Raw genomic sequence first — 20,166 nt, forward strand, 5'->3', positions numbered from 1 at the left:
TAGCTCAACTAGTTACAAAAATCATAATCTGTTTACTTCTACCTAAAAAGGAATAAAGTTATTACAAAATGAATATAAGTACAAAAATATAAAAAATGAGGTAGAAATAAATTTACCACTTTGAAAAAATTAATACTGTAATTAAAAACTTTATATATAGCACGATTATTATTAAATTAATACATAAAACTTATAAACAAATACCATACTGTTTCATATAACAGATACTATAATATGAGACATTTCGCTACAATACAGGGTGAGTTATTCACTGAAACATAAAATTTTACCTCTACTCACAGATCAGAGAAATCACTCTTCTTCAAATGCTTTTAACTCAAGAATAGGAATGAATTTCACCAATGTGATGACATATTATTGTTCCTCTCGTCAAGCTCTATCATTCCTGAGAGTTTGAGCGATTTAAATTTTTGACCATTTTCGCAAAAATTCATGGATTTCATGAAAAACGCAAATCTCCCAGATTTGGATGATACTCGGGCTATGGATAGAGGTTGACCTAACAAGTGTTGTGCTATAATATGAGACGTTCGCTACAATACAGGGTGAGTTATTCACTCAAACATAAAATATTTTCTCCACACTCAGATCAGAAAAATCACTCATCTTCAAATGCTTATAACTCAAGAATTGTGAATTTCGCCAATGTGATGACACATTGCAATATATACATGTTTTTGTACATGATAAAATCTATGGCAATTATATTGCTTTTATAATTTATTAGCTTTTATAGCATTATTAGACAGCTATGCTAATATAAAGTGTTGTGTTTCTTTTCTGGCTCAAAATTTTGCAAAATTACTCAAAAATTTTCAATCTGTAGAGATTTGAGTGAAATATTTTTGTTTTTAATCAGTTTTTAAATATCAAAATTCAAAAATTTGTGTTTATTCATTAGTTTTGAAGAGGAAATTGGACTTTTTGAAGTGAAAGTGAAATCTTAACCTTATTCTTTTTGAAACTTTTATTTGTAAAAATTTGGGAGAAGACAGTTTTGGGCTATGCCTGTTGTCTTCTCCCAATCATATTATATTTATTATAATTATGATCTATAATGCCAATTGAATAAATAAATAAATAATTCACATTTTCTGCAGTATGTGAAGAATGGACGGATTCGTTACAATACTCAACTTGACTGCTGCTGAGATATTTGAATATTACAATACCTACTTTACCCTAGGTGTTGATTAGTACAAATAATTTTCTGATATAAATTAATTAATTTCACTACCTAACAAAAATGTGTGTAAAAATACAAACACTATTGTAAAAAAATATATCACTTATGAATGACAAGTCTTCATTGAAGACAATGATAAGTACTGAATGGCTGTAATATTTATAATAGGTAATATTAATATTTACATGGATGTCTATTCACCCATAGTTGATAGTTATATGAAAACTTCTCAATAAAACGTCGGGCATAATGTTTACAATTAAAACGTCGTCTAACTGGTTTTTGCTGCAAAACAAAACCCATAATTGAAAACGGTTATCCTCCAGTTAGAAAAACCAATGTAACAATAAACCATGGCAAACCTTCTAATAATAATTTTTGTTAGGGCTAATCTTGAATAGAAATTTTAAAAAATGAATAAACAATTTTAAAAAAGGGTACTTGGATTTTTATTTTCATTTCTCTTCTAATAGTAATTTATTCCTAGTTTGTAAAACTTCAAAAGACGTTTCAAATCACACCAAAATCTCATTTTGAATGAAATTGGAGTTGATACTATTTCTAACTGCAGAAAAATGTTCCGATAGAGCTGGATTCGCATATAACAGTGGCAATATAATTACCAGTCTAACAGAGTGAGTATGATATATGAGTGTATGAACTATTAGGCTCAACTCACAGATCAGAGAAATCACTCTTCTTCAAATGCTTTTAACTCAAGAATAGGAATGAATTTCACCAATGTGATGACATATTATTGTTCCTCTCGTCAAGCTCTATCATTCCTGAGAGTTTGAGCGATTTAAATTTTTGACCATTTTCGCAAAAATTCATGGATTTCATGAAAAACGCAAATCTCCCAGATTTGGATGATACTCGGGCTATGGATAGAGGTTGACCTAACAAGTGTTGTGCTATAATATGAGACGTTCGCTACAATACAGGGTGAGTTATTCACTCAAACATAAAATATTTTCTCCACACTCAGATCAGAAAAATCACTCATCTTCAAATGCTTATAACTCAAGAATTGTGAATTTCGCCAATGTGATGACACATTGCAATATATACATGTTTTTGTACATGATAAAATCTATGGCAATTATATTGCTTTTATAATTTATTAGCTTTTATAGCATTATTAGACAGCTATGCTAATATAAAGTGTTGTGTTTCTTTTCTGGCTCAAAATTTTGCAAAATTACTCAAAAATTTTCAATCTGTAGAGATTTGAGTGAAATATTTTTGTTTTTAATCAGTTTTTAAATATCAAAATTCAAAAATTTGTGTTTATTCATTAGTTTTGAAGAGGAAATTGGACTTTTTGAAGTGAAAGTGAAATCTTAACCTTATTCTTTTTGAAACTTTTATTTGTAAAAATTTGGGAGAAGACAGTTTTGGGCTATGCCTGTTGTCTTCTCCCAATCATATTATATTTATTATAATTATGATCTATAATGCCAATTGAATAAATAAATAAATAATTCACATTTTCTGCAGTATGTGAAGAATGGACGGATTCGTTACAATACTCAACTTGACTGCTGCTGAGATATTTGAATATTACAATACCTACTTTACCCTAGGTGTTGATTAGTACAAATAATTTTCTGATATAAATTAATTAATTTCACTACCTAACAAAAATGTGTGTAAAAATACAAACACTATTGTAAAAAAAATATATCACTTATGAATGACAAGTCTTCATTGAAGACAATGATAAGTACTGAATGGCTGTAATATTTATAATAGGTAATATTAATATTTACATGGATGTCTATTCACCCATAGTTGATAGTTATATGAAAACTTCTCAATAAAACGTCGGGCATAATGTTTACAATTAAAACGTCGTCTAACTGGTTTTTGCTGCAAAACAAAACCCATAATTGAAAACGGTTTATCCTCCAGTTAGAAAAACCAATGTAACAATAAACCATGGCAAACCTTCTAATAATAATTTTTGTTAGGGCTAATCTTGAATAGAAATTTTAAAAAATGAATAAACAATTTTAAAAAAGGGTACTTGGATTTTTATTTTCATTTCTCTTCTAATAGTAATTTATTCCTAGTTTGTAAAACTTCAAAAGACGTTTCAAATCACACCAAAATCTCATTTTGAATGAAATTGGAGTTGATACTATTTCTAACTGCAGAAAAATGTTCCGATAGAGCTGGATTCGCATATAACAGTGGCAATATAATTACCAGTCTAACAGAGTGAGTATGAATATATGAGTGTATGAACTATTAGGCTCAACTCACACTTACGCGACTCAGGTCGAGAAGAGACTCGACTCTAGTCGAGAGCATGTGTTTTCAAATGGTGACAGTCGCGGAGACTAGAATCGACTGGTCTGAGTGTCACCATTTGGAAACACATGCTCTCGACTAGAGTCGAGTCTCTTCTTGAACTGAGTCGCGAAGTGTGAGTTGAGCCTTAATGAAACACTGGAATGTTGTCTGGAAATATCACGAATTTATTGAAAAATGAATAAATTATGACCATTAGAACTTATGGAAATTATATTTTCACTGTTACTGTTGTATGCGAATCTAGCTTTAGAATATGAGAAATGAAAACAATTTTACAGAATTTTTATATAATAATAAGGGTTGAATAAGTAGTTACCGTAGTTTAATTAGCCAGATGTACTCAAAGCCAATCTAAATGCGATTTCGACCATATTTTGAGAGGCAGATTCTTGGTAGCAAACATAGACCTCCTTCGGGTGCGGGTTGAAGAAGAGTCGTCTGCAACATAATTTTCAAGAAATCAACAGAAATAATTTTAAAAAATAACAATATTGTATGAAAAAACATAATTTTATGAATACAGTTTAGAAAACCACCATAATAACTCATGTGGTTGTAATATCAACAGAAATCAACAGAAATAATTAAAAAAATAACAATATTGTATGAAAACATAATTTTATGAATACAGTTTAGAAAACCACCACAATAACTCATGTGGTTGTAATATCATTCAATTGCACTTTTTTTTGTAAGAATTATTTTGAAGCCGCATCTACATGTTGGCCCAATGTAGGCCAATGACGACTAGTGTGTACATGGGTGGTTGTACGCCAGTGCGTACAAATGACGACGAGATGTGGATGGCTACTGGGTGGTGTGAATAAAAACGAGTACGAAGAGTATTTACTTACAAGTAAAATGTAACGAGTATTTAAACTCCAAGTAAACTGATGTGAATAAAGCGTCGAGTTTCCTGGTGGCCATGCACTCGCCAACCCGAGGGTTTACTAGGAAGTATTTACTCGCGAGACAACCGAATTCGCAAGAAAGGCAAGTAAATACTTGTAGCACCATACAGACTACTAAGCATCTTTCATGTTGTGACTTGTTCTGTTTTCGCCGCTAAACGCCGATTGCACGTGAGTGCAATCTATAGCACCAATGACAGTCGGAATGCGAAATTTTGAAGCCCAATCTGCCTTGGCCTGATCCATATCTTCAATAGTGCGTGGAAATTTAATCCAATCTTCAGACTTCGACACTATTTTATCCAATAAACTTGAAAATGTTCTGCTGACGGTACTTCTTTCAACTCCCATGTCGTTGGCAACATCACTTTAGAATCCTGGATCACTAAGGTATCTCAGAAAAATTTCCATCTTTTTCCTTGCAGTTAATCCTCCACCCCTTGCATCAGTGTTTTCATCAAGAAATTGCGAAGTGAGAAAATCTACATTTTCGCTCTCAAACCGTTATAGTCCCTTAGATAGATCGGGACTTATATCACGCCGGTCTCTATAACGTTTCACACCATGCAGGTTCAAAAATGCAGCCATCTCTCGTGTACAAGTACGACTGCAAGTCTGGGGTCGGATTGTAACCCGAGCTCCGCAAAGGAGCTATTTTATAACTTGACAAACTGAAAACTTGACGTGATGAAATCTTGAAGAATTGAAAATATTCCTATAACGATCCTCGGTTAATTGAAAATTATATGCAAAATTTCAAGTTAATCAGTCCAGTAGTTCAGAGGTGATGATGCGTCTAACATAATTTCCCTATCGTGTACGTGTATAAGCCAGTTTTTTCCTTTATTATATTACATATATCTGCTATAAATTCTTCAATAATTATGCGATATTGGCCCATATGAATAAAACCAGAGCAAATGCTCATGAGCAAAAGGTAGAAGCAAAATCATTGCTCATTTTTATATAAGCTTTACCTTATGCTCCTGAACTATGGAGCAAATGCTCACGTATTTTAAAGATTTTTCATCTGCTAATTCGCTTTTGTAGCCTTACTTTGTTTTTATAGCTCACGGAAGCGCTAAATATGCAAGTAGGGGGCACCGCTTGTGTTTGCGTCGTCTGCTCTGTTTTCTATTAATTTATGAATAGAGTTTTAGGTTAGTTGAGTTTAGAATTTTGAAATAATAGCGTGAAAAAATGTCATCTCTATAATAATCTTAAGCATATTCTTATAATCTCAATAGCTTCTTTATAATCGTCTACACCCTCATCTTCTTAAATGCCTATTTGGCAATCTTAAAGAGTGATGGCAATCTTTATATCAGGTTTTTTGTATAATAAATTTATATCAGGTTTTTTTGACGGCTAGTAAATAATATAATATTATCATAACATACATGAAGAGGTTAATAAAAAGATATTTTGCTATATTTTGTATTTATCCTTTTGTAGGAATAATGGTGATATAATATATCATCGTTGAATCTAAAAAGAGTTTTGTGGTTCTCAACTATTGGTTGTGATCGTATCTGGTATAGTTTCCTCTTCCTCATACGAATTAGTTGAGCCATTTTACTTTGAGCACAAGGTGATAAGCTGCTCTAGACTATAGACTCACCTTTTTTGAAGCAATTGCTTCAAAAGTTGAGCAAACGCTCTAGTTTATTCATACAATTTTGAGTATAAGCTTTTACTTTTGAGCAAATGCTCAAAATATTTTTTTGATGAGCATGAGCAAAAGGTTTAGCTCACGTTTATTCATAGAAAATGAAGCAAATGCTCCATATTTTAAAAGTATAAGCAAATGCTCAACTTTATTCATGGGGCCCATTATCTCTCAAACCAGCGCTGAATTTGTGAGTGAAAAAATACGGATAAAGTGAGACAACCAACTCACCCAACAACCCAGAAGCAAATCGGCGCCATTTTCTTTGTACCTTCTCCCTCCACCGGAGAACCGGAAGTCTCGAAAAGCACTCCGTGCTCTTTGATGGCCACCAGCGATTTGTTCATGTGTGACTCGTGGATTTCGTGCACCTTCGTGAAATAGAAATTCTTCATTAATAACAAAATTAGTTGGACAACATAAATAATTAACAGATGGAAATGACTGAGACGGGCTGACAAATAATTTTTGAATAGTAGCGCTCATCGAATTTCCATCTAGCTGTTTTACCCTGTTGTCAATATTTGCAATAGCAGAAGTCTTCGGGGTGAATTGCAGCATTCAATTTGGATTTTCGTTTAATAATAATAAATAATTAACGGACCAATTCAATCATACACTGCACTGATAATCAGCCAAGCGGAGAACTTACTGCCCTGCCGACTCATCTGATAAAACGCTTCGTGTGGCTTGGCCCTAAGTAGATGAATCGAAGTATAATAATTGAAATCACAGAATAGACTATCATGCCGGCGCTTCACTCTCGTCGAGTTCGTACGAATGACGACGAACGCGAGAGTGTGGATGGCTACAATGCCCTCGGCTCGACTTCAATCCGATTAATGTCGATTTGAATATCGATAATATAATATTGTAATGTAACTACATAAATCGGCGGTGTTTCAGCAAATTATTGTCGACTTTCTGAAAAGAATATCAAAATAATATCCTTCCCATCAACACACGATCGGAGACGTTGGGGATTCGGCGAGCGACTCGGCAAAACTCGGCGAGAGAGTAGCGGAAACATGAAACTCTCGACTGCATCAAATCAAATTTTATTAAAAAAATATATAATGCAATATAATATATATACATGAGTAAAAATTAGAATAAGATTTGAGTGAAATTTTCAATATTTTTTTTGCAATTGTGAAGGAAGAGTTTTGTTTGGATTCGTATTTGGAAATTGATCAATCTAATAAATTCAAAATTGTAGTAGATACATTTTTTGGACTCAAAATTGTGTACGAATTATCATTCAAGTTACGTAAGTAGCATAACCTTTAGACTGTGTATTCCAAATTAAGGTTTGAAGCAGTTTTGGGCAAATGCCTGTTGTTTTTACCTGAATTGTATTTGCATATGAATAAATGAATAAATAAATAAGTATTATTAAACCATAAACAGGTGTATGGCATTATAGTATTATCAATTGAATACTACTTTAATTAAATGACCAAACTTGACGACACATACCTTCAACTGCTTGAAGTTGACAGTGTTCTGTAGGAGTGTGTGTATCTGCAGCGCACATGCGCGGAACTGTGCCAAGATGTGCGCAAAGAGGTGTGATGACGTCACTTCCCTCTCGACGGCCGGAGAGAGCAGAAGGCCTTCACTCAGATCCAGCTGCACATAGTGGAATAGCGTGTTCTGTGATCCCGCTAGGAGGCTTCAAAACAAAAATAAATTATTAGAAGAATGATTATTCACTTTGTTGAAAATAATATAATGCATACAACACACTCAATCAGGCAATATATAGGAAATTGATTCAAATGATCAAATACAAGGTGGCCCATATCGGGTTGTTTTAAAATACTTGTTAAACTATCAATTTTAAAGGTGTTGGTTTGAAATAAAGTGCAAAACGTGTAGTTACGATGAAAATTTATTACAGGAATCTTAGTCAAGTTAGTTTTTTTAAATTTCAGCCATAAAATGACAAATTAATGCTTTCATTCTCAGACGAGGCATTATTGGAGTCAGTCTCTAAACAATAAGTTTAGTGCTCGATCTCGATACTCTGAATATTGATTGATTAATTTATTGATTTACTTACTTTCAAAACCTGTGTGAGTCTAGATGGTAAGACTGATTCTTGTTTTTGAAAATTTCAGCCATAAAATGACAAATTAATGCTTTCATTCTCAGACGAGGCATTATTGGAGTCAGTCCTTAATTTAGTGCTCGATCTCGATACTCTGAATATTGATTGACTCATTTATTGATTTACTTACTTTTAAAAGCTGTGTGAGTCTAGATGGTAAGACTGATTTTTGTACAAATTTTTACGATGTTTGTAGTATTAAAATTCATAAGTGTCCCCTTTTAATTTACGTTAATAATTCGGAATTTTTTAGTTGTATGCTCGCTGCCACTAATGTATAGTTTTTCATGTTTAATCGTAGTAGGACAGCCCAAAGAGTGATTTATATCATCAACGATTAAATCTCACAGGTAAGTCTGTAAATGTAGATTAATTAGTCGGTAATGGAAAGAAAAAAAACAATATCTTAGTCTTTTTCATTCAATAGAAAAAAAAACAGAAAAAGACTTGTCAATTTAGTGTTTTTGTAATGAATTTAGGATTTTCCAATGAGTTAACATTCATGATTTATATTTATTCCTATTTAATTCACTATAAAAATAATTTAATACAAAGAATTAACTAATGTTCCGCATTGCTCGCTCACGGACATCACCAGGATTTGATGATCACCACACTAACTTACGACATGGACAATATGTGGTTCCAACAAGACGGGGCAACTGCGCATTCCGCTAACATATCAATGCAAGGTGTAATGCAAAACTAGACCAAGTTTTCGTTAATAAACTTCCATTGTAACAATACGTTATGCACTTTATTTCAATCCAATACCTTTTAAGTTGACAGTTTTACAAGTATTCTAAATCCATCCTATCCATCTTCGCTACGCTGGATAGATACTGCAATCAATTATAAGATTTGAAATATTTAGGGCCGGTTTTCGAGCTCGGGATTTAGCCAAGTTCTTAACGTTAAACAGCTGGAGTCAGAAAATTGGCTTTCCGAAACGGAAACCGACCCTAAGGCGGGATGCACACCGGAGAAACGCATTTCGTGAAGCCCTCTTTCATGAAACTTGTTTCATGCAATCCGTTTCACTCGCGCATGCATACAAAAGAAACGTTCCCTGCTTAATCTTATCAGTCGATTGCGAGCAACTCTCATTTCACGTTTCCTGAAGCTTTTTTCACGAAACGCGTTTCTCCGGTGTGCATCCCGCCTAAGTGATAGGATCTAATGGAGTACGTACAGGTAAAACCATCACAGCATTCCCTATCCCATGATAATGTACTCGTACTCTTATTCATAGATCAAGCTACTATGGATGGAAAGCTTTTAATTTACAAGATTCAGTGCCGGTTGCACAAAAACCGGTTGAATTTTAACTATGGTTAGTTCCACGAAAACCAATCAGAGATTATTGCAATGATTGGTTCTCGTGAAATTAATCACGGTTAAAGGTTAACCGGCTTTTGGGCAGCCGGGCCTCACAGTATTGAAATCCTAGAAACTTACTGAGAGGGTAGAGTGTAGCTGACATCCGAAAGAAGTGACTTGCCAAGGTCGACCATATCCAGAGCTCGGCTCCCATACATTCTCCTGTGATCCTAAAAAATGAGAGCATACAATTTGAAACATTAGTATGAGAGTAATGAATCATATCAATACAATTAATAGCTGAATTAATTGATTGCTCTTCTACTTATAAAGAAACTGATAAGAGTCATTAGTTTTATACACAAGCGCAATAGTATATTTCGCACCTAGAGCAGAAAATGAGATTTTTCCCGGCTCGAAATCGGTTTTCAAGTCCGAGGCCGTAGGCCGAGGAGTAGAAAAGATTGAGAGCCGGAAAAACATTTTTGCCCGTGGTGCGAACGCTATTTTTCGCCACACACAAAAATAAACAATGTATATATGAGAATAGTTGTTTACTAAGCACTTCCGAAAGCAGAAGTGGAAGGTGGTAGCTCTAGCAAATCTGAGGTAATCTGAATATCAGGAAATTGTCCAAGTATTTTTATTTTTTATTCTGATTTGTCTAAATAACCTAAAAGATGATGTTCAATTATGTGGGAGGTTGAGTTTATACATTTTTATTCTTTCAAATGACAATAAGATGATATTATTATAAATGTTTTAATTATTGAATAATGAACACAAATAATGAAAAGTTTTTTTGATCAGCTGTTTTTTGATCACCTTTCTTAGTTCCTTGTTAGCGGCTGGAAAGGGTACTCTTTCCGGCCTAGGCCGGAAAGAAACCTGTTCTGACGTCAGACGAGAGTCGTCTGCAAACAATGTCTTTCAGATCTACGTAGGGACTGGAAAACAGCTGCTTTCTGTGCAGTGTGGCGAAAAAGTTATGTTATAGTATTTCCTTTCGATGAACAGACTATAGTACCATTGTAATTATCTTTTAAAGAGACACGTTTTGGCTAATCAATCAATCAATAAAATTTTATTTATTCAAGTAGTTGCATATAAAAGACAAGCTTCACAACATTGAATCGTCACAATCAATAATAAACACAGAAAATACAATAGTGAAAGGAGGAGACATCAAAGAAAAAACACTGCCTCTAGGAGCACCCCCTGGAAGAAATCAATTAATTTCAGTTGATTTAAAGGAAATTTTTATTTTGTAATAATTCTATGCTATGCTATCTGCAATAATATGCTATGTTTATGTTTTAGAAAGGACAGATTCAAAGATCCAAACGTTCAAAGAACCTCACAGGTCAACCGAAGCTTATTGTGTGTCCCAAAGTATGTTAGTTAGGCAAACCAACTCCCGTGTCCTTTACAAGATCCAGGGGTTCCTTCCCTATACCAACATCCCATTCCTCACCTGGTTGCTTGCAGCCAAACAGAGCCCCCCTTCTTCTAGCTCCAAGACTTCGGCAATCCAGTATGATATGCTTAGCAGTCTCTTCAGACTGATTACAAAACCTACACATCTGACTATCATTTTTGAGTCCAATTATGTGGAGATGTTTTCTGGAGTGGCCGTGCATAATAATCTTAATTGACCGAGCGAAGTGAGGTCTAAGATTCAAGTCGACGGTTTGGCATTTCTCTTAATGTTTAAATGTTTGAATGTTTATATGTTGCGCATTTACGGCGAAACGCAATAATAGATTTTTATGAAATTTGACATGTATGTTCCTTTTTTAATTGTACGTCGACGTATATACAAGGTTTTTGGAAATTTTGCATTTCAAGGATAATATAAAAGGAAAAAGGAGCCTCCTTCATACGCCAATATTAGAGTAAAAATCAGTATATAGAATTATTCATCATAAATCAGCTGACAAGTGATTACACAGATGTGTGGAGAAGCCAATCTATTGCTGTATTTCCATAAGGTCTATAGTTTCAATCAAGTACTTGTGGATGAGAATACTGCGTGAGGTCTACTGTTCACAAAACTACTAGTTATATCTTCTCTATTCATCTTAATTATGAAAATTCAATTTGAAATTATTAAAAAATATAATGTCTTGCTTAATAAAATATAATTGATTATTTTAAACGAGAATGAACAGTTAATATTATACAATATCGGGGCTCCGAGCTTCGCTCGTTATTTTTATTTATTGATAAACAGAACACAATTCTCTAAAATGATCGTGTTTATATTCCACAGCTGTCAGATTATGAATTTCGGGGATGCGATATTTTGATTTTCCACAGAATCACTCGCTCACTTTTTACTATCCACAGACGACGAAAGTCTCAGCTGTTTCAGCCAAAGATGAATTATCCTTTTAATGTCTTTCAGCGAGTTTTCCCAAGGATGAGACCAAGTGCAATCCAATTTTTATATCATAAACCTACTATGTTTCAAATTTCGTGCAAATCGTTAGAGCCGTTTTCGAGATCCGTTGAACATAAATAACCAGATATAAATATATAAAAATACAGAAATTGCTCCCTCAATATAATAGAATAATTGATTATTTTAAACGAGAATGAACAGTTAATATTACATCAATAAACCTTTATCAGCTACCGTCTACAGAAGGCATTGACAAGACAGAGGCAACGGCAACGTTGTTCTCCTATCTTTCTCCATTGCCATTATAACGTGGACCTCACTATTTGAGGATCAATCAATTTCAAGTTCCCTCAATCGGCTACATGGAAAAAGTCTTCTCAGAGAGTATGGAGGTTGAATAGGGCACAGTTACCATTATTCGTTATCAGTGAGACTAAGGGCAGTACACTGACCTCGCTTTTTTATCTGCTAAAAGCAGTACCACCGCTGACCCCGATCGATATTATTTGTGGCATATTCAAGAACAGGCTTTTGTGCAACCGGGCCTTGAAAGATCCGACCGTATGGAACAATTAATGAATATGACAATACTGACCATGTAAGGCGCCCAATCAGAATCGGAGAGATCGTCATCAGAATCGCTGCGCCGTGATTGGCTGTCGCTGGCACTGGCTGGCCCCGCCCCCCGCTCACGCTCGGCTCGCCTGCCCACAATGGGGGGCGGAACCACCCCCAGCTCATCACCACCCCCGCCGCCACCACCACTGATTACACTGCTGCCTTCAGATGTGGTATCACACTGTTGTAACAACCCTAGAAAAACAAACATTAAACTAATAAGGTTCTAATAGGGCTAGTTTAGGAGGAGACGATATTCCGTCGGTCCCGTCAACGTAAAAAGTAGTCGTCATCTCTCATCATCATCCCTCTCACTATTTACCCACGCACAAGCCTAAGAGTTTATGTGGACATCACCCGCAGTATTATTATTACTTGAATGTTTAATTATAGAAGATTACTAGGAACCTTGTAATACTTTTAAATTAAACTTTAAAAAGAACCAGAATATTAATTTAATTATATTGCCACATATAATGATACCACTTTGACTAATTAGCAATATTTGTACTGTAATCTATACTATAATAAAGGAAAGAACTGTCTTATACAGATCACTATAGGTTAATCAACACAGAATAAGAGTTCACAGCAAAATTTTTCTGACCTGTTGCTGTTACTGTATATATGGTGAATGATCACAATTTTAAAATTTAATCAAACATAAGGGTGGCCACTAACAACAGGACAAGTGTGTCGAGCATGTGTGAACGGACATGTCTTTGAACAAAAAAGACATTCACGCAAAAACTTCGAATGAAACCACTGCTTGACAGCAGCTTCTAACATAAAACAAACAACCAATAACCATTGCAAATTTGCAAACTATAATGATAAAAAATGACTTATTAATAAAAACAATATAAAAAACTTTGTTTTTTATTTTGTTTGTTTGCTTATATTGTTTTTATTAATTTGTACAAAAGTAGCCCATGTAAGTGAAGTGTTTTTAAAAAATGACTCAACTTCAAATAAAGCAGCTAAGAAAACATGAACAAAAATCGAAGACACCATAACTTAACCTCCAAAAAAGTTGTTCAAAGCCTTTCGCTGATGACACAACATGCATGACTAGCATGTGTGTAAGTACACACATGTGAAACACACTTGCCCTATCGTTGGTGATGACCCAAAAAGTTAACTACAGCCAATTTTCAAGTGGTGATCTAAGTAAAAGTGAAATTTACTTTAAAAATTACCTGATGGAAAAGCTGTACTACTCTCATTGGGACTCCCGCGCCGTTTCAGAATCGATGTTATTTCTTGTAGTTTTTTACTATTTGAAGAAGAATCTGGAACATCAGAGAGATTATGATAGTTATTGAGAAAATAGTATATTTCGCACCTAGAGCAGAAAATGAGATTTTTCCGGCTCGAAATCGGTTTTCAAGTCCGAGGCCGTAGGCCGATTGAGAGCCGGAAAAACATTTTTGCCCGTGGTGCGAACGCTATTTTTCGCCACACACAAAAATAAACAATACATTTATGAGAATAGTTGTTTACTAAGCACTTTCGAAAGCAGAAGTGGAAGGTGATAGCTCTAGCAAATCTGAGGTAATTTGAATATCAAGAAATTGTCCAAGTATTTTTGTTTTTTATTCTGATTTGTCTAAATAACCTAAAAGATGATGTTCAATTATGTGGGAGGTTGAGTTTATACTTTTTTATTCTTTCAAATGACAATAAGATTATTATTATAAATGCTTTAATTATTGAATGATGAACACAAGTCAAATAATGAAAAGTTTTTTGATCAGCTGTTTTTTGATCATCATTCTTAGTTCCATGTTAGCGGCTGGAAAGGGAACTCTTTCCGGCCTAGGCCGGAAAGAAACCTGTTCTGACGTCAGACGAGAGTCGTCTGCAAACAATGTCTTTCAGATCTACGTAGGGACTGGAAAACAGCTGCTTTCTGTGCAGTGTGGCGAAAATAATAATTTCAAAAATATAAAATATGTAGAGAAGAATAAAGCATACTCTTACAATATGGAACATCAAAGTGATTGGGATATTTAAGTAAAATAAAATGTTCAATAATATAAACAATACAGAGAAGAAGAAAGCGTTAGAATATTTAGGCATTGATAAGCAATATTCAGGGCTATCGAAATTGGTAAGTACATTTAGGGCCGGTTTCCAGCTCGGGATTTAGCTAAGTTCTAGACTTTAAACAGCTGAAGTCAGAAAATTGGCTTTCCGAAACGGGGCGTAGTCGCAGTCCACGTTTAAATTAAAATTTCGAAAAACTAGGAAATTGAACACAAAATGAAATAAAGAGAAAATATTATGAAGTTTCAGCTATTTTGAATTATTTAGGTCAATTATTTCGTCAAGGAAAAACGTTTCCAATTATAGAAATGAGAGAATAAAGATAATCATAAAAACTACGACTATGCCCACTACCTCTGTAAACAAAGCTATAGTGCATGACAGGTGGTTGATGGTAACGTCAGCACAGATAGGGCTCCTACATCAATAGAAACACTAGCTGATATAGATCAGCTGAAATCCACAAATTTTATTGGTGAAGGAGCCCTACCTGTGCTGACGTCACCAGAATGTACTAGGGATTTTTTTACGGAGGTAGTGCTACACCCTGTTTCGGAAAGCCAATTTTCTAACTCCAGCTGTTTAAAGTCTAGAACTTAGCTAAATCCCGAGCTCGGAAACCGGCCCTTAGAGAATTTACGAAACTTGAATGAATACCTGATGAAGAAATCTGGTGTGGTAGTGCTACACTCACACTACTGTTCTTGCCTTTACAATATATTTTTTAATAATATTGTTAACTTATAAATATGATACAGAATTTTTTTTAAATAAGATACACTACTCACTCGATATAAATAAAAATAGAAATCTCAGTACCCTTTTTAAAATTATTCAGTCACAACATGTTTCAGCTATATTATAAATATTTATTTTATTTATAAATATATGAAAGTGAATATTTTCCAATCACTTGATAATGGCATCGTATAGCCGAAACATGTTGTGATTAAATAATTTTAAAAAGGGTTCTTGGATTTCTATTTTTATTTATATTCAACAGTAGCCCTAAAGAAAAAAGACTACTCACTCGATGTATTCAAGCTTTTAGAGTTTGGAGAATCTCCAGATTTGGACTGTAGGGAATTTTCATTAGAAGCCCGTTTCGGAGAAACTTTTGTTGGGGAGTCAGGAGCTATCACCTGCGGCCTCACACAGTTCGAGATCCTGAAAAATATAAATTAATTTTAAAATACTAGTAGTTCTGTGAACAGTAGACCTCACGTAGTTTTCTCATCCACAAGTATCTGATTCACCTGTTTGAAATGTTAACAAACTCAGTTCACATTTCAATTTGTATTCAATATGATACAATTCATCCAGTTCCGTGATAATCTTTCCATCTGATGAAAATAAATGTTTTACAATAAAAAATATTATAATTTCTTCACCATTATTTAGTTTATTGGATTATTTCTAATCACCTATCAAATTAGTTCATTTCATTTATTCAACTCAAAACAAAACAGATACAAAAATAATCATATACAATTTGTGATATATTATCCCTCTAGCTACAAGCTATTTCAAATGTGAGAATATCGATACTGATGGGCACGCATAATAATACCATGACTGCAAAACAAAATATTGAAACCAAAGACCTTAAAGATGCATAACTCTTTAAGGTCTTTGATTGAAACTATAAACCTCATTGAGATAGACACGGCTTCTCCAGAACATCTGTGTAATCCACTTGTCAGCTTATTGATTATGAATAATTCTATAGACTGATTAATCCTATCTTCAGAGTAGATTATATATACAGTCATATCAGAGTATGGAGGAATTCCTTTTCTTTTCATATTATCCTTAAGATGCAAAATTTAAAAAAACCTTGTGTATACATCGACGCTCAGTTGTAGAAAATACAGAGTGGGGCAGAGCCGATTGACGAGTTTGGAAGGGTTGTAAGTAATGAACCGTTCAACTTGGGAAAAATTCTTCAATGGGGGTTCAATCCAGTTTGAAATGCAGTTTTTATTGGTAATTTTTGAAGATTAGTATCATTTGAATGGTGGCTATCAGCAGCAGTACACTAATGTAGCGTATTTTTGAAGTTTAAAAAAGCATTTTGGCACACTGCGATTGCTGAGGAACATGACTTTGGAAAATATGGTTTTAGCAGGATGACGCTACAGCCATACAGGGTGCATTTCAATGAATTTGTTGAGACAAATTCCCAGGGCGGCTTATGTCACTAAGGGTGGACTTGAGGTGGCCGGCACGCTCTCCCGATTTAAGCATATGCGGGGCTTACTTCAAAAATACGCTACATCAGTGTATTGCTGCTGTTGGCCGCCATTTAACTGATATAATTTTCAAAAATTAACGATAAAACTACATTTCAAACTGAATTGAGCCCATTGAAGAATTTTTTCCAAGTTGAACGGTTCATTACTTATAACCCTTCCAAACTCGTCAGTCGGCTTTGCCCCACCCTGTATAATAACCATGAGTTCTAATAGGTCTATTCCCACTCAGCCCAGCCGAGTAAAAGGGAGTAAGTATGGATATCTATGTTTTGTCTATATTGAGGTCCACGTTATAATGGCAGTGGAGAAATATAGGAGAAAAACGTTGCCGATCCTCTGCTTTGTCAATGCCTTCTATAGACGGTAGTTGATACAGGTTTATTGATGTAATATTAAACTGTTCATTCTAGTTTAAAATAATCAATAATATTTTATTAACTACCAACTACTACTGCTGTATCCTACTAGAAGGCATTGACAGGACAGAGGATCGGTAACGTTGTTCTCCTATTTTTATCCACTACCATTATAACTATAGACAAAACATAGATATAATTATTATATTTTATTAAGCAAGCAATTATATTTTTCAATAATTTAATAATGAATTTTCATGATTGAGATGAAATATTTTGTTAATTAATTATTAATTGTTAAAAGACAATCTGGCAACAGAACAAAGCGAGAAAGAGATAGCGCTATCCGCTTTGTTGAATGATAGATTAGGATAGCAATACCATTGCTAATCAAAACACTGCCATTAAACGTGGACCTCACTAAAGTCTAGTATGAATATCTATGTCAGCTGGTCTTTCTATTCAATAAGGATAATTACCACAATATCACCTTCATAACTAATCAGAAAATGGCTAGCAACTCTCATTCTTTATCATTAAAGGATTTTATCCTATACTGTTAAACGAGCAATTTCTGTTTATATGTTTAGATGTTTGGATGTTTGTATTTCACCGGATCTCGAAAACGGCTCTAACGATTCTCACGAAATTCAGAACATAGTAGGTTTATAATATAAAAATTCGATTGCACTAGGTCTCATCCCTGGGAAAACTAGCTGAAGGACATTAAAAGGATAATTATTATTCATCCTTGGAAAAAACAGCAGATAATAATTATTTCGTCGTCTGTTGATGATGGAAGTGAGTGAGCGAGTTCATGTGTGTGGGACTGTGCCAAAATTATGACTCAGCTGTTGAACTTTTGTAATCATTCAATCAGGTACTTAGTGCCGGTTGAAAAAATCCGGGTTATTTTCAATCCTGATTAATTCCAGTAGATCCATCTTTTTGAAATGGTCTTCTCTGATGTGGTTCACGTGAAATTAATCAGGATTAAAATTTAACCGGCTTTTGTGCAACCGGGCCTTTATGAGGGAAATTTTTGCATTCCTCTGGGAATTAATCTCAATTTACTGTGATTAGATAGAACATTTCTGTATGAATGTTATGAATTTTATTATAATTTCTTCTTTCGTAATACATTTTTTATGCTTTTGTACTCCAGAGCGAAGCTCGGTCCCCGATATTTTGAATAAAATCGACTTAAAAATCGAAACTCGATTCCTAATAAATCAGTGATTCGACAATATCTACTCCCAATCATGCGAAATCCTGTTAACTTTCAATCCCGATTGGAAGCCACGAGCACCAATCAGAGAAGCGTTCTTCCCACAAAAACCTTTTCCAATTGGTTCTCGTAAAATCTATCATGATTAAAATTTAACACACTTTGTTCAGCCGGGCCCTAGTCTTCCAATTCAATGAAAATGATAATTTAACAAACTTTTTTGTTACCATGCTCTAGTGTTTTAATTTAATCGAAATATTTGTTTTTTTTTAAGTTCTTACCACTTTTCAGCAACAACAGGCACTCCTATCTTGTGTATATGTTTGAGAGTGGCTTGGGCTTGCTGTACATAATCGATATCAGGACCTGGATTGCCAACTGCTCTGAAATAAAAAAGTTGAAACATAAAATTATAAATATTGCTAATTATAATAATTGAATTATAAGGCCCGGTTGCACAAAAGCCTGTTGAATCGCAATCATGATTAAATGCCATAAAAATCAATCAGTGGGCTTTAAAAAAATGCTTCTCTGATTGGTTCTCGTAGCATTTAATCACGGTTTAAATGTAACAGGCTTTCGTGCAACCGAGTGTAAGTATTGATAATTATAATATTACAATTAGTATTGCTAAACTGGTCGAATAAAGTTAAGTTGAAAGATAGTTCAATCTCTTTTTGTGTAGTTGAGAAGTTAATATTGTGGTAATTATTCATATTGAATGAAAAAGACTAAGAAATTGTCAAAAACCACAGATTTATTGATACTTAGAAAGACCGGTTTCGGTTCTTACACCATTGTCAATCTCTGATAAACTGTTTATCAGAGTTGTAAACGTTTATCAGAGATTGACAATGGTGTAATAACCGAAACCGGTCTTTCTAAGTATCAATAAATCTGTGGTTTTTGACAATTTCTTAGTCTTTTTCATTCAATAGTTCAATCAGTTAGCTGATTACCTCTTGGATAGTGGTGATTCGATAAAATGAAAAAAGAAAAATATTGTGAAGATGAAAATAAAATAACAATAAGCAATTACTTCTTTGATAGTGTTAAAGAAGTTTGTGAAAAATAATTTGAGGAATAAACATGACTACTTACTTAATAGTGCAGCCAGCAGATTCAAAAATGTTAACCAGCAAACTATTTCCCTGTGAACAGAAATAATATTATACTCTAATCAAAAAAAATGTAACCATATTGAATAAAACGCTTGAAATTAGGTTTTAAAAGTACGACAATGAATTATTATACTGTATTTCGAACCAATAGCATCTATCTATTTTTTGATAGCAACGTTCGTTACGGAAGTCTAATTCTTAGAAATTCATTATCTCAAATATAGTTTCATAGAATTTTGTCATAGAATCCATTAATTTTTCAAATACGGCTTCTTTATAATTTTTTACAGCTCTTTTAAAAAAACTTTTGATTGGACGCATTACTCATTAATTTGATCAAAAACTACAAGTGGGAGAGAAAGGAAACAAGCCTGACTAACAACCCTAATTCAAGCCTATTAACAACCTTAATTCCTACAGTTGGATAAATGGTAGCTGAACTCGGAATAAATCCAAAAAGTATCGTCCACGCCAGCTGATTTCAATTTTAAAACAATGACTGAAACAAACTTATCATTGAAAGAATAAGACTTTGATATTGTCAATATCACTTTTATTTATTCGAAAATTAATTTATAATTCAGAACCAGGTTTCA

At 33.9% G+C, this 20,166-nt stretch overlaps 1 protein-coding gene across 1 annotated transcript in view; it reads right to left on the reverse strand.

Annotated features, from left to right (window-relative positions):
* Window positions 1-2,687: 2,687 nt before the first annotated feature.
* LOC111054828 (protein inturned) overlaps window positions 2,688-20,166 on the reverse strand; it is a 50,321-nt gene continuing 32,842 nt past the window's right edge. Inside the window, 9 exon segments of the mRNA XM_039432000.1 lie at window positions 2,688-3,964; window positions 6,338-6,477; window positions 7,586-7,781; window positions 9,678-9,769; window positions 12,539-12,756; window positions 13,761-13,853; window positions 15,641-15,777; window positions 18,731-18,832; window positions 19,551-19,600. Of these exon segments, the coding sequence (XP_039287934.1) occupies window positions 3,853-3,964; window positions 6,338-6,477; window positions 7,586-7,781; window positions 9,678-9,769; window positions 12,539-12,756; window positions 13,761-13,853; window positions 15,641-15,777; window positions 18,731-18,832; window positions 19,551-19,600 (1,140 nt within the window). The 3' untranslated portion in view covers window positions 2,688-3,852.

The sequence above is a fragment of the Nilaparvata lugens genome, chromosome 7, assembly GCF_014356525.2.
Source record: "Nilaparvata lugens isolate BPH chromosome 7, ASM1435652v1, whole genome shotgun sequence".
NCBI classification, from domain to species: Eukaryota; Metazoa; Arthropoda; class Insecta; order Hemiptera; family Delphacidae; genus Nilaparvata; species Nilaparvata lugens.